The sequence below is a fragment of the Schistocerca gregaria genome, chromosome 1, assembly GCF_023897955.1.
Source record: "Schistocerca gregaria isolate iqSchGreg1 chromosome 1, iqSchGreg1.2, whole genome shotgun sequence".
Lineage (NCBI taxonomy): Eukaryota > Metazoa > Arthropoda > Insecta > Orthoptera > Acrididae > Schistocerca > Schistocerca gregaria.
Genome location: NC_064920.1, coordinates 379,063,891 through 379,086,420, shown reverse-complemented (window position 1 = coordinate 379,086,420; position 22,530 = coordinate 379,063,891). Strand labels below are relative to the sequence as shown.

Below are 22,530 nucleotides of genomic sequence, written 5' to 3'. Positions count from 1 at the left end.
TCTTCAGCAGCTGCTTTTATCAAATAATTATATTTATTTCCTTTATGTGATTTAATTTTATTCGAATTATTTTCATTATATATAGTATTTGACTCACATAAAATTCTAGCATAATTTTGTAAATCAAGTTCTGTACATACATCAACCATAGTTATTTATCTTTTTTTTACAATATTCATTAATCCATATGTTCCTTCATATTCGTTTTCGCCATTGAATTCCACTGGGAATTTACCAATATATTTAAAAGTACCATCAGGTCTTAATTCAAATACATCATCTTCCCATGATTGATAAATTCAAACATCTTTCATTTATATTCATTTTTAAGACCTTTTTATTTTCCTTGTTTTCCATGATCCTGTAACAATTATTTATTTCCTATTCACTTAAAGTGTAGTTATACTTAGCAGCATTATCATCAACCCATTCACCCTGTGGAATTGTTTTATATCGTTAAAATCTTCTAAATAATGTCAATTATAAGGACCATTTGTTTTTCCACTTTTCTGTTTTCTTTTGTTGCTTTCAAAACTTTTTCAACCTAATTCCTCAATTCCTTGGTTACCTTTTTTAATTATATTGATAACTGGTTGATATTTTTAAAACTTTTCATGTTTGTTCTTGGTTTCTTTTTCATTTTTTAAATTCTTATTTTTTTGTTCCTTTACTCTTCTATTTCGTCTGGCTTTTTTAGCTTCTGGATCGTATTTTGCAAACATTTATTAAGGATAAAAAATTTAATAATTTTTTATTTTACATTCAAAACTGCTTACTTTCAATTTTTATGCTCAATGTTTATGTTCTAAATTTACATTCACTGTTTAATACATTCTTAATCTTTTCTCTACAGTTATCATTATTAAGGTTTCTTTATCCTTTCTACTATAATAAAATCAAATTTATCTTCATTTGAAAATTTGCTACATATTGCTTGAAATTAATCAAACTTTAAATCTCGTTAATAAAGTCATGATAAATATGATTTAAATTTGTATTATCTTGTCTAAAAATATTTTTTATTTATTTTCCGGAATTCATATATTTGGTTCACAATCTGTCATTTCTTTACATAATGTTAAATATAAATGAGTAGATTATTTCATTGGAGTGACAATTCATCTCTTCTGAAAAGAAACTACCTATTGCAATATGAGAAACTTACATAAAGTTTTTCACTAGTTAGCTTTTATTCAACGCTGAATATTAGATCGAAAACTAATAAACTATATGCTAACAGAGAAACGATAGAAATTCCTGTTGGTCAGTATAATTTCAAAAATTTAGAAAAATTTATTCATTCGAAAAAGTAAAATTTTCGTTTTCAAGCAGATGAAATTTTAAATAGAATTGCTATCGAAAGTCATGTAAAATTATACATGGATATAAAAGATAGTATTGGTAATATAATAGGATTTAGTGGCCAGTTGTTGAAGCTAATCAAAAGACTGTTGCTACAGATGTTCCTAAAATTATTCCATTTGAAATAATTAATATAAATTTTAATTTAGCCAATGGAATGATATTTATCATAGGGAGACTAATATTACTTCTTCATTTGAACCAAATGCTGATTTTTGGCATAAGAATAATTTATAAACTTAACCACACAATAAATATTCCAATTTTTTGTACTATTCAGAATTTAGAAATAATTATAACTGATGAAAATGATGATTTGATTGTTTCAGTAGTGCTTATGTAACATTAAATTAAAAAAGTTTTCCCTTAGTACATCTCAAACAATATTAAGAGTTATTAATTTTACTCATTTCCCGTGAATGAGAAAACAAAAAATAAATTAAATATTCCTATCAAGGAAACAGATATTAGCACTATCATTAGTGATGGCTTTTGATGCCATTCATACAGATGGAACAGATTTTTCAACATATGATGGTAACTCTAACATTACAGTAGTTGATAATTAAGTATTAATATTGTTTGCTGTAACTACAATTGTAAAAGGAAATAATATTTTATGTAGAATAGCGTATCATTTTAATTCATCATCAACTTCTATTTAACTTCTTCCCTATCAAATGAATTAAATATGGAAGGGCATGTTCTTAACAATGGTAAAATTAAAACCAAACAAAATGAAGTACTTTATCCATTAGAATTATCTGGTAGATTTTTTAAAAACTATTAAGAAATTATGTAGAGAGTGATTTAACTGAAATTTTTACTTGGAGTATGAGAAAAGATCAAGAAGATTCTATTCTTAATTGGACTACTGGTAATGATAATATTACACTTTCAAAAGAAGTTAAAACTGTTGAAAAAGTATGGAAATTTGTGGTCATTTGGTTAAATATGAACCAGAATATTCACTTGAACAATAAAAATTGAAAAATCTGAAATTTGCATGCAATTTAATTTGCTGGATTATACGAAGAAAGACATTTTGAACTAGATCATACTAGTTATTATAATTCTAGCTAATTTCTAATGCCATACTTACTTTCGCTGTTTTCCAGACAAATCCAACAAATAATCTGTTAAATGATTCTTCTTCGTTGGAGCACAGAAAATTACAAAATACCTGCATTAAAAATGGAAAAAATGAACTTTTTCCTTGGACATTTGATTCACCTAACAACTTTTTAAAAGCTTAGATTCTTTTAGAGAGTTTGAAAGAATAACCCCATCAAGTAGCAATGTAAATGTAAGGCCATTCAATTTTATTCAAAACTATCCTATGTAATAAATATGTCTAGAAGAATGTATGTTGTAACAACTAAAAAAACAACTATGAAATTACGTGTATTACGTGATACAATTGCATATGTAATTAGGTATGGTGAAAGAAATTTGACGTATCATTCACAATATAGAATGATAACTGGAAATATTTTATTGCGTAAATGAATACAAAATTTGAAAAATTAAAGAATTTTTAACTTTATGTTTTTACTACCTTTTGAAATATTTACAAAAAGATATATAAGGTAAAATAGAAAACTGTAAATATTCAAAAATTAAAAGTTTTCCATTTTAATTTTTGAAAATAAACTTTTTCTATATAAATAAAACAAAAACAAAATGAACATGAATTGTAGCACTGAAAATCTGTTAACTGAACATAACAATTTTAGTAATGGTTGTGCAGAAGCATTCACTATATTTGCAGATCTCAGGAACATAAACCCTACAACATTTCATAAGCTGACATTTTACCAACTAAATATAGTAAATAAGTATTACTGCTTTTACATGATAAATTTAAAATTACTCTTCCAGATCGGTATATTAAAATCTTTTCACCACACAATGATAAATTAGAGAAAATTATTGAATTACATTTTGTTTATCAAGGTAAACAACAAATTATAGATTGTCTGATTCATGTGATTGAATTTGAATGAATTTTAGATTTTTTAATTTAATTTTTGAGTATTAAATTTTAATTTAATAATTTTTTTTGTAATTAAGTGATATTTTCGTTTTATGGGTTTAGATAAATTTTTGATTCAAGGATTGTCGAAATTGAAATCATGTTTTATATCCTGGAATTTTCAGTCAATGTGCTATTTGAGCCAGAACTCTCATTTATATACTACTACCGTTCTTCCAGTGCTCCATGCGTGAATACAACAGGAAGAAACCCTGTAACTGGTATAATGAGAAGTACACACTGCCATGCACTTCACAGTGGTTCCCCGAGTGTAGATGGAGATGTAGAGGATAGTCTGGTTCGGTGCTCCACAATCACAGTTTGGGCTGAACTGCTAACCCTGTTTGTGCAGGTTGTATGCACACACCCTGTGCCTTGCTTACATGCAGTTTGCTTTCTTCCATTCATGCCGCAGGAGTCCAGCACTGTTGGAGCCAAACTTCATGCATGCAGCATGTCCGGGCCACAGGCAGGCCAAGGCCTAGGCTATCACGTGGCTTTCCTCGATCCTTCTCAGAAGTAACCGGAACAGCGCGACATTTCGTCTAGCATTGTGGTGTGGCACTTTACGGTCGCTTCAACTCTCTGAGTTCAGCAGAATCATGGTGTCAGCACTGTTTACTCTTTCCTATTTGTTCGTCATATGAAGAACGTTCATAGGTCCAGAGGCTGGTTGCACAAAGGAGGAGTGATCTATTTTCACAATTCCTTAAAATGAGTAGGAATGGCAGAAGAGAGGGATGAAAAATTTCAATTCGCATAAGTGATGGGTATGCTTATTTGCTACGGAATGACATTGTAGTACTATGCAGAAAGAATTGAAACTTCTAGATGACAATGATCAACAGACAGGATACATTGTATGTACATCAAGCACTTTGTGACAAATTTGCAGGCAAGCATCACTTGAAACATTAGTGGTATTAATAGCAAAATTTCTGAAGTCACAACTATTCTTCCATTTTTAGTGGCAACAGTTTTCAATAAAAATGAAGGAAGAGTATGGAGACTTCACATGTTACTGCAAAATGAGTTGGTTATATCAAGAGGCGTGCCTGTAACGATTTTTCTATTTAAATCTCACAATTGCTGAATTTATTAAGGAAAAAGGTGTGAAGGAACGAAAATTAGAGGATCTGGAATGGATTGTAGACTTCGAAATTAGTGGACTTGATTGCAAACTGCCCACAGCAAGACATTGCAAGGTAACTTATTTCTGATTTGATAGGGATGCATTTAAAACAATAATCGCATTGTCAAAAAGACACATTCAGACAAAGTCAAACCATTTTCCTGATCTCACTGCCGTTAATGAAAGTTTAAAGTTTGAATAATTCATTGTGGCATAATGCAGCTGTTTTTCTTACATCTCAAGTGTTTATGCCATTGTATCTCTTGATCTATGAGACATCTAATGACATAATATTGTAGGTATACTCATCCGCATATGTGGATAAAGTCTGTAAAATGTGTACAAATAGAGTTAGCAAAGCAGCATACTGAGACACCTTGTATGCCCACAAAGTGCCACTCTACTGATTGATGCCAGAGCCGACATTTTGCTGCATTAAGAACTTCCACCACACATACTGCTTCCCAAGAAGTGCATCCTTCATTGCACTGAACGGACGGAAGTCAGAAGGTGTGAGATCTAGGCTGTAGGTTGGATGGGGAAAAACAGTCCAATGAAGTTTCATAAGATCCTCTTGGGTGCGCAGACTTGCATGAGGCCTTGCATTTTCATGGAAAAGAGAAGTTCATTTGCATTATTGTGGCCTGAATCAGTGTGAGTTCTTCTTCCAACTTGACTCAGTCTTTGCCTCCTTATAGGTTGCAGATAGAGCTGCTGAAAATTAACTTCTCATTCTCATTCACTCCACCACATACATCAGGTGTGAGATCAATTCACTTTTTTATATTATCTTGAAAATTATGAGTCAATACATGATAAATGAGGACAGCTACCAACTAATATACCGCCTCTCTGTACTATGTACATGACAGATCTGATGTTTAACTTGATAATTAACAATTATACATAATACATTTATCATCTTTGATATTTCATGTTCTTAGATTTCATGGAGCCCTTTCTTCTGTACCACCCACTCCATGGCACTCCTATCTCCATCTCAGCAGGTATTGTCATCTGACTACTACCCACTTCTGTACAATCACTCAATTATTAGCTCTGGTATCAGCACCTACAATTTAAAACACCTCCCAACAGTGGGATGCTCACCACTTATCGATTACTCTGTCACAACCATCTTTTCTCTGACGTATGTATTTAAGGACGTGATACCTCTCATTCAAGGAATGGATTGTAACACTACAAATCACCCATAAAATTTCAGTAGATGCCGCATTGAAACCTGTGCAACTACATAGAGTTTGAGGCACCTGTGTGAATCGTAGATCATGGTGCCACTACAGAATGCCATGAGCTGTGGCATCACATTAGTTACATGTGAGAACCCGACTTAGTGGCCTCGATGTAGACAGGACATTGAACTATAATCTTTCTTCCTCTTCCTCGCAGGATTTTTGTGTCTATGCTATTTAAAAGAACTCTCCCCAAGAAGTTTGTGGCAACACCTGGGAAGTACAATTGGGGAATAATTTTCTACTTTACCTGAATATTTCTTCACTTTCAGGATAGTAATGACTTCAGTACTTCTGAAAGCTTTTAGTACATATCCAGATTTTAGTAGTAGTTGTTGTTGTTGTCTTCAGTCCTGAGACTGGTTTGATGCAGCTCTCCATGCTACTCTATCCTGTGCAAGCTGCTTCATCTCCCAGTACCTACTGCAACCTACATCCTTCTGAATCTGCTTAGTGTACTCACCTCTCGGTCTCCCTCTACGATTTTTACCCTCCACGCTGCCCTCCAACGCTAAATTTGTGATCCCTTGATGCCTCAAAACATGTCCTACCAACCGATCCCTTCTTCTAGTCAAGTTGTGCCACAAACTTCTCTTCTCCCCAGTCCTATTCAATACCTCCTCATTAGTTACGTGATCTATCCACCTTATCTTCAGTATTCTTCTGTAGCACCACATTTCGAAAGCTTCTATTCTCTTCTTGTCCAAACTAGTTATCGTCCATGTTTCACTTCCATACATGGCTACACTCCAAACAAATACTTTCAGAAACGACTTCCTGATACATAAATCTATATTCGATGTTAACAAATTTCTCTTCTTCAGAAACGCTTTCCTTGCCATTGCCAGTCTACATTTTATATCCTCTCTACTTTGACCATCATCAGTTATTTTACTTCCTAAATAGCAAAACTCCTTTACTACTTTAAGTGTCTCATTTCCTAATCTAATTCCCTCAGCATCACCCGATTTAAATTGACTACATTCCATTATCCTCGTTTTTAGTAGTGGCATAAAATATTGATCAGCCTATACCCTAGTCCCCCTCTTGTATCCCATCAAAACCAGCAGACTTGCTTGTCCATACGTCCTGTAGAGCTGTTCCTAGCTCCTCCAATGTGAAGTCCAGAGAGAACTGTGTAGCAGAAGGTATTTTTTTTTTTTTTGTATGTTACTAAGCTCCTTTTTTATTTTTTGGGTGTGGTTTTTTTTCTTGTGGGGCTTTTGAGACTGAAACAATTTTGTTTGCCATTTGGTCTGGTGTTAGAGTAATGCACCCAGACTGATGGGCTGCCTCTACTCAACTTCAGCACACTCCAGAACTGATTATTTGATTTCTTAAAATCCAATTTGGTTGTTGTTTTGATCCATTTCTCTCTTAATGAGTGAGTCAGTTCTCCCATCAGTTCATGGGCTAGATTGGGAGGTGATGCTGGTATTCATATAATTACTTTAATGAGTTCATCAGTAAATGTTTTCCAATTCGTCCTTTTCAAAATTCTATCTTGGTGTAGGAATGGATCGAAAAACTGGTACCTTACTTCATACATAACACATCAGCTTTTTCTGTTTGCAAAGAGTGTTAGAACTATTGTGGATTTATTTAGAACTTGGTTTTTAGAATTTTGTGAAGACAAGCAGAGAGATGGTTTATAATCTTTGTTCCACCCTGCAGACATGAATGTACCCTTGTCTTCTGCATCAAAACTGACACTTACACTGTTTTCTTCAGCCCGTTCCACAACTGCAGTACCTCCTGATCACAGGTTATAAATTTAACATTGCATGGTAGTTGTCAAAAGCCCCTTCATACATATCTGGGTGAGGGATTGATGGTGGACCTTCAGTTGAACTCTGAACTTGTGGCAGCTTATATACATTTGTTATCATGATCTCTTCGGTTTTATGGTGAAATTCTGGCACCATTTCCAGTGTTAATACTTAATAGGCAGGCGTTTTCAATATTACAACAAACACATGCAGCTATATACACTCCTGGAAATGGAAAAAAGAACAAATTGACACCGGTGTGTCAGACCCACCATACTTGCTCCGGACACTGCGAGAGGGCTGTACAAGCAATGATCACACGCACAGCACAGCGGACACACCAGGAACCGCGGTGTTGGCCATCGAATGGCGCTAGCTGCGCAGCATTTGGGCACCGCCGCCGTCAGTGTCAGCCAGTTTGCCGTGGCATACAGAGCTCCATCGCAGTCTTTAACACTGGTAGCATGCCGCGACAGCGTGGACGTGAACCGTATGTGCAGTTGACGGACTTTGAGCAAGGGCGTATAGTGGTCATGCGGGAGGCTGGGTGGACGTACCGCCGAATTGCTCAACACGTGGGGCGTGAGGTCTCCACAGTACATCGATGTTGTCACCAGTGGTCTGCGGAAGGTGCACGTGCCTGTCGACCTGGGACCGGATCGCAGCGACGCACGGATGCACGCCAAGACCGTAGGGTCCTACGCAGTGCCGTAGGGGACCGCAACGCCACTCCCCAGCAAATTAGGGACACTGTTGCTCCTGGGGTATCGGCAAGGACCAGTCGCAACCGTCTCCATGAAGCTGGGCTACGGTCCCGCACACCGTTAGGCCGTCTTCCGCTCACGCCCCAACATCGTGCAGCCCGCCTCCAGTGGTGTCGCGACAGGCGTGAATGGAGGGACGAATGGAGACGTGTCGTCTTCAGCGATGAGTCGCTTCTGCCTTGGTGCCAATGATGGTCGTATGCGTGTTTGGCGCCGTGCAGGTGAGTGCCACAATGAGCACTGCATACGACCGGGGCACACAGGGCCAACACCCGGCATCATGGTGTGGGGAGCGATCTCCTACACTGGCCGTACACCTCTGGTGATCGTCGAGGGGACACTGAATAGTGCACGGTACATCCAAACCGTCATCGAACCCATCATTCTACCATTCCTAGACCGGCAAGGGAACTTGCTGTTCCAACAGGACAATGCACGTCCGCATATATCCTGTGCCACCCAATGTGCTCTAGAAGGTGTAAGTCAACTACCCTGGCCAGTAAGATCTCCGGATCTGACCCCCATTGAGCATGTTTGGGACTGGATGAAGCGTCGTCTCACGCGGTCTGCACGTCCAGCACGAACGCTGGTCCAACTGAGGCGCCAGGTGGAAATGGCATGGCAAGCCGTTCCACAGGACTACATCCAGCATCTCTATGATCGTCTCCATGGGAGAATAGCAGCCTGCATTGCTGCGAAAGGTGGATATACACTGTACTAGTGCCGACATTGTGCATGCTCTGTTGCCTGTGTCTATGTGGCTGTGGTTCTGTCAGTGTGATCATGTGATGTATCTGACCCCAGGAATGCGTCAATAAAGTTTCCCCTTCCTGGGACAATGAATTCACAGTGTTCTTATTTCAATTTCCAGGAGTGTATATATGTTGCACCAAGTCTTTCATATCCAGGTATTCTGCTGAAGGCTATCTACACTGTTCGATATGATGCCTTGGAGGCAGGAATATTCAGTATGTTGTGTGAAGAAGTTATCTTTGCTGTACAGGACCCCTATGCCGAGTTAGAAATAAATTTATTTTCTCTGTAAACAAAAATATTACATCAGTGTTTCATCAGATGCATTCAGCTCAAAGAAGATTATATTGGGAAATAAGTTTCTGTTTCCAAAAAAGTATTATTACTTTAAAAATAGCCACCAGGTAGCTATATTTCTTCAAGTAATTTGATACACAGCAATGGAGTTTAGCCACCAGTATCATGGATAAATTAAAGAAATGTTATCATTATGTTTTAACAGATTTACAAATTTGTCTTCATAATATATTTTATTGTAGAGTTTCTATTATGTAGTTTCTCTAGGTTTTATCCAAAACTTGAAGCAAACATGATAGGAATTCAGTAATAATAATTCAGTAATAATAATTCAGTAATAATATTTGTTCTGTGTTTTTTGTCAATTTATTAACAGTTAATAGAATGCTGAAATATACATTATAAATCTCTAATACATGTGCAATAATTCAGGCACTTAACTAAGGCTAAATTTTATCCAATGACAGATTACTGATGTTTCCCTAATGTTTCTGAATGCAATATATGGAGAGAATGAGTGTAGTTTGTATGATATACTCACACACATAGTGGAGAGATAAAATTTATTGTATTTATACATAATAAAATTTGAAAACTGTTCCCTCTGCACATACCACAAACAGCTTTGATTGATGCCACATTAGTCACATACCACAAAGAAAAAAATCTACAATTACTTTTCAAATTTAATTCATTTCGTGCAACTTAAATGTGATGCTACCACAATTTTGAGCATAAAAACAAGAATTGTACTCCCTAATCATACAGAATGTTTACAAACATCTTGTATTTGTGTTTCATAGTATAATTCCATGGACAGAACTGTTATGCAGTTCCAAAACTAATATGCTACATATTTTGTTCAAAGTGTTACTGAACAGTGTTCAACAGTACATTGTAGATCTGATATGCTTAGTATTATTGGCACAACAATGTATACCATCAACACTTACAATGTTAACAATACAGTGGAAGTTTTGTTTTTATTACTAATGATGCAATATAATAAACACTGGGTGAAACATGTATAAAGAAAGAGGTACTGATCAGTTAAGTGCTACAAATATTTAAGTATATGATAAACAATGTTGAAATTACTGTATGAACTATGACCACATATCTTACCTCAAATATTATATGTACAAAGCACTCTTATTTATGATTTCTGTGATATGAAATGACCTATTGACACACATCATTCACAAACAATTTTGATATCACAAATTTGATCATTATCAGATTACAAACCAGCAAATTAAGTTTGTCACTAAAGCATTCACTAGTACCAAAGGCATTTACAGTGTTATTTTATGCTCTCTGAATAACGTGTAACACAAATATTATCAATTCATAGACTTATCTCGCCTCAAAAATAAACTTTATTTTCACCAAAACTAAATTTCAGTTCATCGCACAAATCCAACTGAATTCCCAACATTTCTCATATAATTTAATTCAACAGTACTTCAGAAAAGCTAACTGCTGGTTTATGCTTGAAGGTTGCACTGTTTCAGAAAGTATTTGAACTTGGCTTACAGATGTTTTCCTACAGTTGCAAATCATAACAACTCATGCTTCTCTACTCTTCTTTTCTCAAATAATTTGACCTTCATATAGTCACTACAGTATACAAACATATAATTTCTTATTTCTTACATTCTACCTTTTCAGTACCTTCCATAATGTTTCAACCTACTTGTGAGGTGTTTCTCCATTCATCATTCATCACTACAGCTTATTTAAGTCTTGTCATCAATAAAAAAAATTTAATTTCTGTAGGAGCTGTCCATTATTTTTAAACAAAATTTTATCAAAATTAGTTGGGGTACCTCACTTAACAGTCACCCTGCAAACCTTACAAAATCTTCTAACAGACCGTATGTCTTATATACAATGCTGCTTCACTTGAAGTTTTTTCTCTCTGCCTCACATGTTACATGCTGCAAAAAACTCTAGTTATTTACCATATTTCTATAACAACTGCAGTAAATGTTATGAAATACAAACGATTTACACTGGACAGATCTTTCTAACATGGCTCTGCATCCTCCTCAGTGAGCTCTACATTCTCTATATTAGATGTCTGTTCATTCTGGATTTGTCCACTGCAATTTTTTTTTCATTGGCAAAAGTGTATTATTCCATGCATTAGTCTGTTTTCATGCACTAATTACTAAGTCATTATCTAATGTCTTGATTCCTCCCCTCCACTTCTCACACAATGTGTTTCACATACCATTATTTGATTAGGAATGTAGATGTTGCATATAAAGAAGCAAATGTTTGCACTTAGTTGATCTAACAATTGAGAGGCATCCTCTGCCATTTTTCAACATTTACTGTATGAGGTCATTTAAACAAATTGGACTTCCAGATCTCATCTACAAAGCATTCGGTTCTAATTTTCACATTCAATACCAAAATCACTGTATATCAATGTCGAATGTAACAGCTTATCTACAACAAATAGTTTATGTGAAATGACAACATTTTAGAAAATTCAAGCAAGATGCAGAGAAAAATTTGAACAACCCAACATTAATAAAAAATGCTGTGTTAAAAAGAAGGCTAACATAAATTATGAAAAGCATCAAAGAAAATTTTATGGACTGTTGTAGTAAGGCAAAATGTGACACATAAAGTGGCATTTACACAGCCTGAAAGAAAACTAACATCCATCAGAGGATAAGTATCATCTGCCACAACACTTTATATTTCCATATATCTCTTATACTGTAGTCTGTAACAAACATATTTCAAATCTGTATGTAACTTTACATTAAAGCACACATGGCAAATACCACTCTGACATGGATAGAAACTAGTAACTTTAAGTGGACGGAATATGTTTTCTATTATCTGTGCTACACTGCTTTTTTAATGCCTATAAACACAACACAATGCTTTTGCTGAAAATTGTCCATGTTTTAATGACAATACTATTCATTTCCTACTTATAAATGTTATTTTAGGTACACTAACACAAAACTTTGAAGTACAATTGCCTTCTAAGCCTGATGTGAACTATATCCAGCTCCTTTCCAACTACAGCAATTACACAAATTAATAGATCAAACTAAACAAATTCTTACATAATGCACACACAAGGAACCACTCACAATTAAGGCTCCATTCCAAGTTGAAATCAGGTTTCAGTGTCGTTGGCTAGCAATAAATTAAGGTATTTGAATATAAAAGAATGTTCTTTACAATTCAATCCTCATATGCATACTCAGTAACATTCTACATAAACTGTGCAAATATTTGTGCCAGGCCAATTTTCAAGAAAAATGCAGAAAATATCTCCATCATTTCTCAGTAGCATAAAACATTAACATAATTCCTAGAACAGTACCTGTCAACAATAACAGTAATAAATAATATTCCCAAAAAAATGTAACTCATTCCCATCACATTCTCCAACATAATTTATTTGATGACATGTGTATCTGGATGGCAAGACAAATTACCAGTAGTTTGTTTGTATAAATTAAACTTTGCCAATAAGGCAGCATTACTAGCATTAACTTAAATAGACTTAAATGTGACACTAGACACATAACTGCAGTCTCAATTAATGCTTAAATTAATTAGTGAGAAAGGATTGTATTACATCCAAGAGGAATTGTTCTTAAACTATGAAAACATTTCATCAAAGGTTTTTCCTATGCTGTGCTGAACTCTGATGTCATTATGTACACTGTCATCTACACACAATTTCTAAAATTAAATACAAACCAGCCTTTCCATTTTCTGAAAGAGATTGATTTACTTGATGTTCAAAATAGCTATCATTTCCTCCATGTCTTCTGTTCACACCTCATCAAGACTACTTGTAATCTGTCCTGCCTGAAACTGTGTAAGCTCTGTAAAACATTTATTTCTCTATCATATTACATTTATTTCTCTATCATATTACACTTGACGTAACACATATATTCTCACAAGTGGAAAGCAAACAGTTTTTTGTGAGAACAGCTTTCTCTTATCACAATCTTGCAGTTATATTACAAGCTGATCAAAGGATCAAAGACTCATTATGAAATTTATGTAAATAATTCAGTCATGCAAAAACATTGATTGCTCTGGACAGTATAACAGGTTGTAAACATACTTTCAGTATAAATAGCTATGTGGCCTTTCCATAACAACAAACTAGAGCCCATTTATCAATAGAGATTTATCACAAAATCTACATTTTATAATAATATAAATATTACATAAATTCATTAAACATAAACATTCCAACTATTGCGTTCCTTGATATGTAACTAGAGCCATCACGTTCTGCTGGATGGATCTCTAAAGTAATAAGGCACTTGTAACTTTGAAAATATTTTTGATAGATAAACATACAACCAAAAGATTTCAGTATTAGTGGCATTTTCTCAAATATTCCTTAGCTTGCAACTTAACTTGCTACGGCATTATCTGTACTTAGCAAAAAATCATTAATATAAAATAATAGAATTCCAATATAATTTAAAATACATAACCTACACTTCAAACCGCTTATGTGTAAGTGCGGTAATTTCTGTGTTTATACTTACTATGTACCACACATAACAAACATATATTTTGATCCTGTGCTAATTTTTTCAATATTACCATAAAATAGTGCTTCAAACTACATTCCCTAAAATGAAGAATAGCAACATACATTTCGGTCTACAGTGTAGTAAGTATTTACATTTGTGGAAATTCAAATGTAGTCAACTAGTTGATGGCACAATGACAAAAAATATATAAATAAAAATTAAGATTTGCAAAATTATAAGTTCAAATTTATAATCAATTAATTACCATACATAAATATCACCTATTGTTAATGTGGCATTATTAGCAGCAATGATGCTGCAAATTTCCTTCAGCATAATAAGTTCAAATTTATAATCAATTAATTACCATACATAAATATCACCTATTGTTAATGTGGCATTATTAGCAGCAATGATGCTGCAAATTTCCTTCAAGGATAGCTCAGCATAATAACAGGGCAAAAATCACAACTGCAATAATAGTACAATGTCCTTGACACACAATTCCATTCTTTACCATTGAAGCAAAAAAGAAATGTCAAACATTGGGCAACAACAGGAAATAAACAACTTGGTTTCAAATAAGAAGTATTTCATTACTTTATATGCCATTAAACATGTAACTTAAATTGTCAGAAAAAAAAATCTGTATACAGAAGCGTCACATTCAGAACCATCTCATTCAACATTCACTATTGTGGGACTGCAGCAGTATTGTTTAATTAAAACAAAGTAGTTGTACATGTGTTTTATGTGGGGAAGAGAGGGGCAGACTAGTGGAGAAACGGGAAGGGGGGGGGGATAATATTACTTATATGCAAAATAACTCAATTTATATGTTATAATACAGAATCATGAGCACAAAATTTAACTATAAAATAATATATTAATTAAATATAATGATAAACAAAATGTGTTTTCAGCTACATAAATTGCAGAAAAATCTCTCTAATTGGCACAAAGTTAACACTTAATAATTACAGATACAGTAAAAGAAAGAGAAAACGTTTGAAGTGTGTTCACACACATGTAATGGGATTTGTAAGCTCTTCTTATCTGTAATTATAAACAAAACCAAATAAAAAGGCTATGTGTAACCCATAGAAGAAAATGTAATAATGTAGAGTCAATATACAATGTGAAATGTTTGTACAAAACAATTTTTCTCTTTGTCCAACTTCAGTTTGCTATTTGATATGAACTAAAATCTGATGAGTGCTATGATATAATGACTTCAAAATATACATTAGTTTCAGAAAAGTAAAGGAGTATTTTGTGTTTGAGTATATTGCACACACAGTAATGAAATAGCAGAGGGGGACAAATTACACAAATATGTACACATTTCATAGTCACATGGCTTTATAAAATGTATTATCTGAATTCTGCTTGTCTCTATTATTTAATATATGAATTATTGTCTCTATAAAAACAGTCATATAAATATATAACACAGTCACAAAATGTGTCACTCCGTATGTACCAAAAAACTTTCTAGTATTCATTTAGGCTTGTATGATGTAAATTATGAGTATTTATTGCTGCTCATAACACTGTCTTTGTTAAATTATATATATATATATATATATATATATATATATATATATATATATATATATATATATATATTGTTAAATTATATCAAAATATAATACCTTGTGTAAATCATGTCAATATCTAAGAATGTGATGTCACGTTCCAAGTTAGCAAAAATACTGATTTCTTATTTCACTCTCCTGTAAATTTGAGGTGGATGTACACTGATTTTCTACAAAAAGGTAATACATAGCCTGAGATATCTTTATCCTTCTTGTTAAGATGTCTGATGCTTATATAAAATATTGATGTAGTCATGGTATGGCTAAACAAGTTCCACATTTCAACATCTTGGAGACTCAAGCTCAAGGAGAACTATGATTCCCCAAATCAGGAATGGCAAGGAGGCACTCTCTTGCTACAGATCAGTTACTGGACCTGACATTGTAACCTGTGGTGACTGTAGAGAAGAAGAACGACCAGTTGAGCTACTTCCAACACTAACAAGTGACTCACTGGTATTCTCCAAGGAACTTGGACTCTGTTCCATTAGGGTCACTTCTTGCAAGATTTGTTGCTGTTTCTCTTCTTGAACTACACCGTTTATCTTCTTTCGAAGAACATCAACAAGTCGTTCCATTCTGTTAGGAGTGAGACAATCTTAAATCATAAATGTGCATTCACTAAAAATAAAATATCGAAGTGTGCGCCACACACACACACACACACACACACACACACACACCTTTGCAACAGTGTCACAGGGGAGGATAAAATTTGTGTATAAGTAGTATCCAAATTTACATGTAATCCAGAGAGAGAAAATGGAAACAGAATGGACAGCAGTCACTGAAAAGTACAATTAAGATTTACTCACAAAGCTGATTTCTGTTATATGTACAAGAAAGAAGTACTCCTTGTTTCCAATAGGCATGTGATCACAGGTAACACAAAGAATTATATTGGAGTCATGATCTCCAACTCATGTTTGCAAAATACAATAATTGGGGTAATTCCATAAACATGATATTTGGACAATGTTTCATAAGCCAGAATACTCGGATGCATTGAAGGGGGGAACAAAATGAAACACATTCTCAGTCGTGTTGAGTGTGGCACAAAACATCATTTGAAGACTTTGACTATGGCTCCAACATAACAAAATGTTCACTTTATGTCAGTAGAAGATTCAGAGTAACTAATCAATCATAGGACCAATATCTGTCCATAGATGAACAATGAATTTCAATAATATCTGCAAGACTACTTTTAGCAAAGCTTAGAGTTGCCTCACAAGTTGCAGTTTGCTAATAAAATGTGCACCAGAGTGCCAGAGCAGTTGGTTTATGTAGCAGGCATTCGGAAGGGCATAGACCACTCATGACAGTACGGAGATGAACTTATTTACTGCAGATTCAGCAACATCCTACTTGATTTCACAGCATGCTTTTCCTTGCACAGTCACATGGCAATAAAGTAGTTTCCATTATATCCATGTTAACATATTTTAAAGAGGCACGTTTGCTGGTAGTGTAGTCTTAGCATTGGGAAACACCATGCTGACTGGACATAGTTGTGAGGCAAGCCTTTCAGGGCACTTCTCACAAATGGTTCTTCCACTGATCAATGATCGATGTGAAATCTGCATTACAGTCAGAGTAAAAATTGAAAAAAGTTTGTGAATATATTTATTTATGTAGTTCCACATTAATTTTGTGAGATTCAATGGTATTCATGCATATTTTGAATAATACATGTAAATACAAACATGTAGGAATGCATTATCCATGACAACTGGCAGCAACTAAATCTCCTTGATGCCAAGTCACTTATTTGAACCATTTCTGCCCACACAGATGCACTGTTATTAGAACTGTACATTACTGGGTTCAAGGATTCCATGAAACTTAGTGTTAAATGTCAGAATAATGCCATAAAGAATCAACAAAGAGATCATTAGAGAAATAGTCACTAATAAATTGTTGGCTGTACATTATAGGAAACTTGGATATGGTATATTGTATATATTGTAAAAAGATACACACACACACTCTGGTATTGGCATCCATATTCAAATACAGAGATATGTAAATATATAGCATACGGCACTGTGGTCGCCATTGCCTATATAAACAACAAGTGTCTGGTGCAGTTGTTAGAATGGTTACTGCTGCTACAATGGCAGGTTATCAAGATTTAAGTGAGTTTGAATGTGGTGTTATAGTCAGCACATGAGCGATGGGACACAGCATCTCTGAGGTGGTGATGAAGTGGGGATTTTCCAGTATGACAATTTCACGGATGTACCGTGAATATCAGGAATCCGGTAAAACATGACATCTCCAACATCGCTGCAGCTGGAAAAAAATCCTGCAAGAACGGGACCAACAACGACTGAAGAGAATCATTCAGTTTGAGAGAAGTGCAACCCTTCCGCAAATTGCTGAAGATTTCAATGCTGGGCCATCAACAAGTGTCAGCGCATGAACCGTTCAATGAAACATCACCGATATGGCCTTTCAGAGTTGAAGGCCCATTCATGTACCCTTGATGGTTGCACAACACAAAGCTTTACGCCTCGCCTCGACCCGTCAACACCGACATTAGATTATTGATGACAGGAAACATGTCGCCTGGTCGGACAAGTCTTGTTTCAAATTGTATCGAGCAGATGGATGTGTATCGATATGGAGACAGCCTCATGAATGCATGGATCCTACATCTCAGCAGGAGACTGTTCAAGCTGGTGGAAGCTCTATAACAGTGTTGTGTGTGTGCAGTTGGAGCAATGTGGGACCCCTGATATGACTAGATATGACTGACAGGTGAACAGGTGACATGTACATAAGCATCCTGTCTAATCACCTGCACCCATTCATGTCCATTGTGCATTCTGATGGACTTGGGTAATTCCAGCAGGATAATGCAACACCCCACACATATAGAATTGCTACAGAGTGATTCCAGGAACACTCTCATGAGATTAAACACTTCCGCTGACCACCTAACTCCCCAGACATTAACATTATTGAGCATATCTGGGATGCAATGCAACACGCTATTCAGAAGAGATCTCCACCCCCACATACTTTTATGGATTTACGGGCAGCCCTGTAGGATTCATGGTGTCAATTCCCTTCAGCACTACTTCAGACATTAGTCAAGTCCACGGCATGTCATGTTGCAGCACTGCTGCGTACTTGTGGGGGACTTAAACAATATTAGGCAGGTGTACCTGTTTCTTTGGCTCTTCAGTGTATATACCATATAAACTAATCTTTTGTATCAAATTACAGCCTAAAAGTTTATCTTATTACAATACACCACACCAAGTCTCCTATCTCTGTATAGTTAACCATTATTGATGACAAACTTTTCCACAAAAATATTTCTGGAATGATGTCCTTGATAATTCTTTATAGCACCATTCTGACATTTAATACTGAATACTTTAAATTGCATGGAAAGCTTGTACATAGACATGTACAGTTCTTATAGGACAGCATTTGAGTGGGAAAATATGATGGTGTTACATTAACAGAAATGACAACAGTTGGAGTAAATTTCCGGCAAAGAAGATTTGGTCAACTTAGAAAGATGAATGGTAACACCTTGGCACACAGAGCTCTACATCATCGTTGTTGCTTGGAGAAATACTGCTATCACCACAATTTCAAGAACTGAAATATTGCAACCATATGTGACTTCAGTAGCACAGTTGGACAGAACTTCCTCTTCTCAGGAACTTCAATGCCAATTATAGCTAGTTACAGGCAAGCACATGCAATAGTTAGATGTAACCATGCCCCCATTACAGAGGTCTCAATATAAATATAGGTTTTTGAAAGTATTGTACATCACTTCTGCTGTGGTTGAAGTTTACCTTGACTATAACCATCGGTATACACTGTTCTCGTTTCTTGATTATGCTTAACTTTCTGACACAAGTGCAGTGCTACCTATTAGGACCAAACCTCATGAATAATCTGAAAAATTTACGGTGACATTATAAAACATCACTTCATAAACAACATTATAGTAAAAGTTTCACTTTTTATGTTGTTTATTAATTCTTCCTCTCGTAGCCCCATTTTTCTCATGTGGCTTTATTGGGGAAATGCAAACTATCTTTGAAAATTCGAAAAGACTTTTAACAACATATTTTACACTTACAGCAAAGTAAATTTTTTTGATTTTTTTTAATTATCACCTAATGATGTTGCAATCAGTCAAAATGAATATCTTTTAAAAAGAATGTTCCAATTTTAGAACAAACTTATTATTCAAACAAAGCACAAAATTACACTTGTTTCTAGGTCTTATTGACCTATGTACAGGAATATGTTTAGATTTCCCATGCCATGTCCTCACACACCATCAATAATCAATTACAAAGGTGTGCTCCCATCACCACCCAATAGCATCCGAGACTGGAAAAAATGAACCATGTCCTTCACCAGAGCTTTGATTATCTCTCATCCTGCCCTGAAATGAGGGAAATCCTATACAAGATCCTTCCCAACCAACCTACACAACTTCCTACTCCATCCATATGATGCTCCCACTCCCAGCTGCTTGCCACATATCCATGTGGCAGACCAAGAAGCAAGGCATGCCCAATCCACTCACCCAGCACCACCTACTCCAGTCCTGTCACAGGCTTATCCTACCCCATCCCAGGCCAGGCAACCTGCAAAAGCAGCCATGTCATATACCAATCCTGCTGCAAAGACTACACAGTTTTTTAAGCCAATACAACTAGCAACCAACTGTCCACCAGGATGAATAGTCACCACTGAATCACCATTAAACTGTAGCTAAGGACAAAGTTGACCACCCTGTGGTACAACCAGCAGCTGAGTATAATGCACTCAATTTCAATGGCTGCTTCATGACCCACGCCATCTGGATCCTCCCCTCCACCACCAGCTTCTCTGATCCAAGCAGATGGGAGTTAACCTTACAACACATACTCCACTCCTATAGTTGTCCTGGCTTCAATCTCAGGTAACCCAGTGTCCCCCCAATCTCCACCCAATAGTTTCCCCTTCCTCTGTACCACCCAATTCATGTCAACTTCAACTTGCGCCACTTCCCACCAACCACTACAATCATGCCTGTGCATATGTGTGCCATCCCTCCCTCCCGCATTACTAGCTGACAAATCGAGGGAGAGGGACCAGAGTCAGGTTCCCTCCGAGCCACTAGCCACCTGACCCTAGCCCTTCTTCCTACCTTATGCCTCCCTCTCCCTAAACTCAACCCACATGGCACTACTCTCACCACTACCAGTCTGCCTGCCAAAAAATAGATTGGCACTGTTCGTCCAATCAGCATCACATAGGGCATAGTCATAGGCGCACGCTCATGGATTTGTGTGTGTGTGTGTGTGTGTGTGTGTGTGTGTGTGTGTGTGTGTGTGTGTGTGTGTGTGTGTGTGTGTGTGTGTTTTACTCTAGCTCATCAAAGGAAAATATAGTTTTCAAAAAACTACAAAAAAGGATATCACTCATTGCCCAAAGGTACTAAGATTAATTCCAACATTTTTAATGAGGTAGTGTTGAAATATTTTTTAACAAAGTAAAAATACTTGGGCATCAGTATCTTTTTAACCATTTGAAAGCAACAGGAAAAACTGATCCCTATATAGTGCAACTAAAAGCAGCTGAAATATTGTGTTTCACATTTTACTGGAACACATGTACCGAACTTTCAATCATTTGTTATTATTGCCGAATATTTGCCGAGGCCATTACTAAAGATATCACTGGTAAACATCGGTCTGAAATCAAATACTGCTAATGTCTTCAATATACTTTGTAACTGTCAAACATTTTACAAGATGGTGTACCATTTTTAATACACATTGTTATTATATATTAAAAAAAAAAAAAAAAAAAAAAAAAAAAAACCCGCCATTAAGCCTGCACTCACAATACGAAGTAAGAAAGTGAGACTTCCCATTTAATTTTAATGCTGTCTTGTGATTACCAGTTTGGAATGTATGTGCAGGAGATTAATTACTTTTTTGGAACTGAATAGCTGTATCAGAGATTTTTGTTTACTCTTATTAAGAGTCGCTTCTAAAATACTTAAATATTGACAATATGAATCTGAATTAGTACTTCAAATAGTCAGCAAATGCAGCGAAGTAGTGGCAGTAGTACCCAAACCCCACTGCACATATATGAAACACTGTGTGATGTCGGTGTACATCACTGTGATGTTACTGATTTCTGAAGTATCTTCCTCCTCTGGATTTAATGGAAACAAATTCCAGTGACTGCTTTCTCATAACTGATAAGTGAGTTTCAGCACAATATTTTACTTACTTTTCAGCATTTTCTTCTGCAGTTTTACGTGTAGCCAAAGCTTCTTCAAGTTCACATGTTAATTTGAATTTATCACATTTGAGTTGCTGTAGTTCTTGCCTAAGGACCCTATCACGTCCACTATCACCTGTAAGATACAACTACGCTTGCATATGCACAATAAATTCTATTATTCATCATACAATCTCCAAAGAGACAAATACTAGTCACATTAGCACCAAAGAGAACTTACCCATTCCAGTGTTCGCTTCCAGGACAACTTGGGTTTCGTCACAGACACTGAAAATTGAAAATTACTGTCATAATCATACAATGACCTAACAAGATAATAGAAAAAAGTGTAAATCAAAAGAACCTTATTGTTCAGTTAAAGTCACCCATGTGCGTAAAACAAAAGAATATTACAGTTCAATTAAAACACCTAAGATGCTGACAACTTTGAATGTGGGGAAGCAGAGTTTACACATGGTCCACAGAACACTAATAAGGCCAAATACATTTCTTTATAGCATACGCAAAAAGCACACCTTTGTGATTCAACAAAGATCAAATCCTGGACAATAGCTCCTCCCTGCATGCTTAACATATTAAACTGTCAGTCATCTAAACAGTGTGCAGTACACATTAAATGGTCACACATAGCATATATAGGAATGGCAAAAGATTAATATAATGAAAGAAATGTAAATATAGGAGCTAGATTTCCAGAACATCATAAATGAGTCAGAATTGGGAATAATCCATTAGCAAGCTAGGACT

General features: G+C 35.5%; 1 protein-coding gene across 2 annotated transcripts in view; it reads right to left on the bottom strand.

The window, feature by feature from the left end:
- Positions 1–9,708: 9,708 nt before the first annotated feature.
- The window catches only part of LOC126348037 (uncharacterized), a 226,569-nt gene continuing 213,747 nt past the window's right edge, over positions 9,709–22,530 (bottom strand). The window contains exons 8-10 of one of the 2 annotated variants that reach the window (XM_050002321.1): positions 22,004–22,050; positions 21,772–21,898; positions 9,709–16,080 (exon numbers count right to left, since the gene is read on the bottom strand). In XM_050002321.1, coding sequence (XP_049858278.1) covers positions 15,858–16,080; positions 21,772–21,898; positions 22,004–22,050 — 397 coding nt within the window. In that variant the 3' untranslated portion in view covers positions 9,709–15,857. The remainder of the gene's footprint in view (positions 16,081–21,771; positions 21,899–22,003; positions 22,051–22,530) is intronic. The other variant, XM_050002322.1, reaches the window with a different exon arrangement.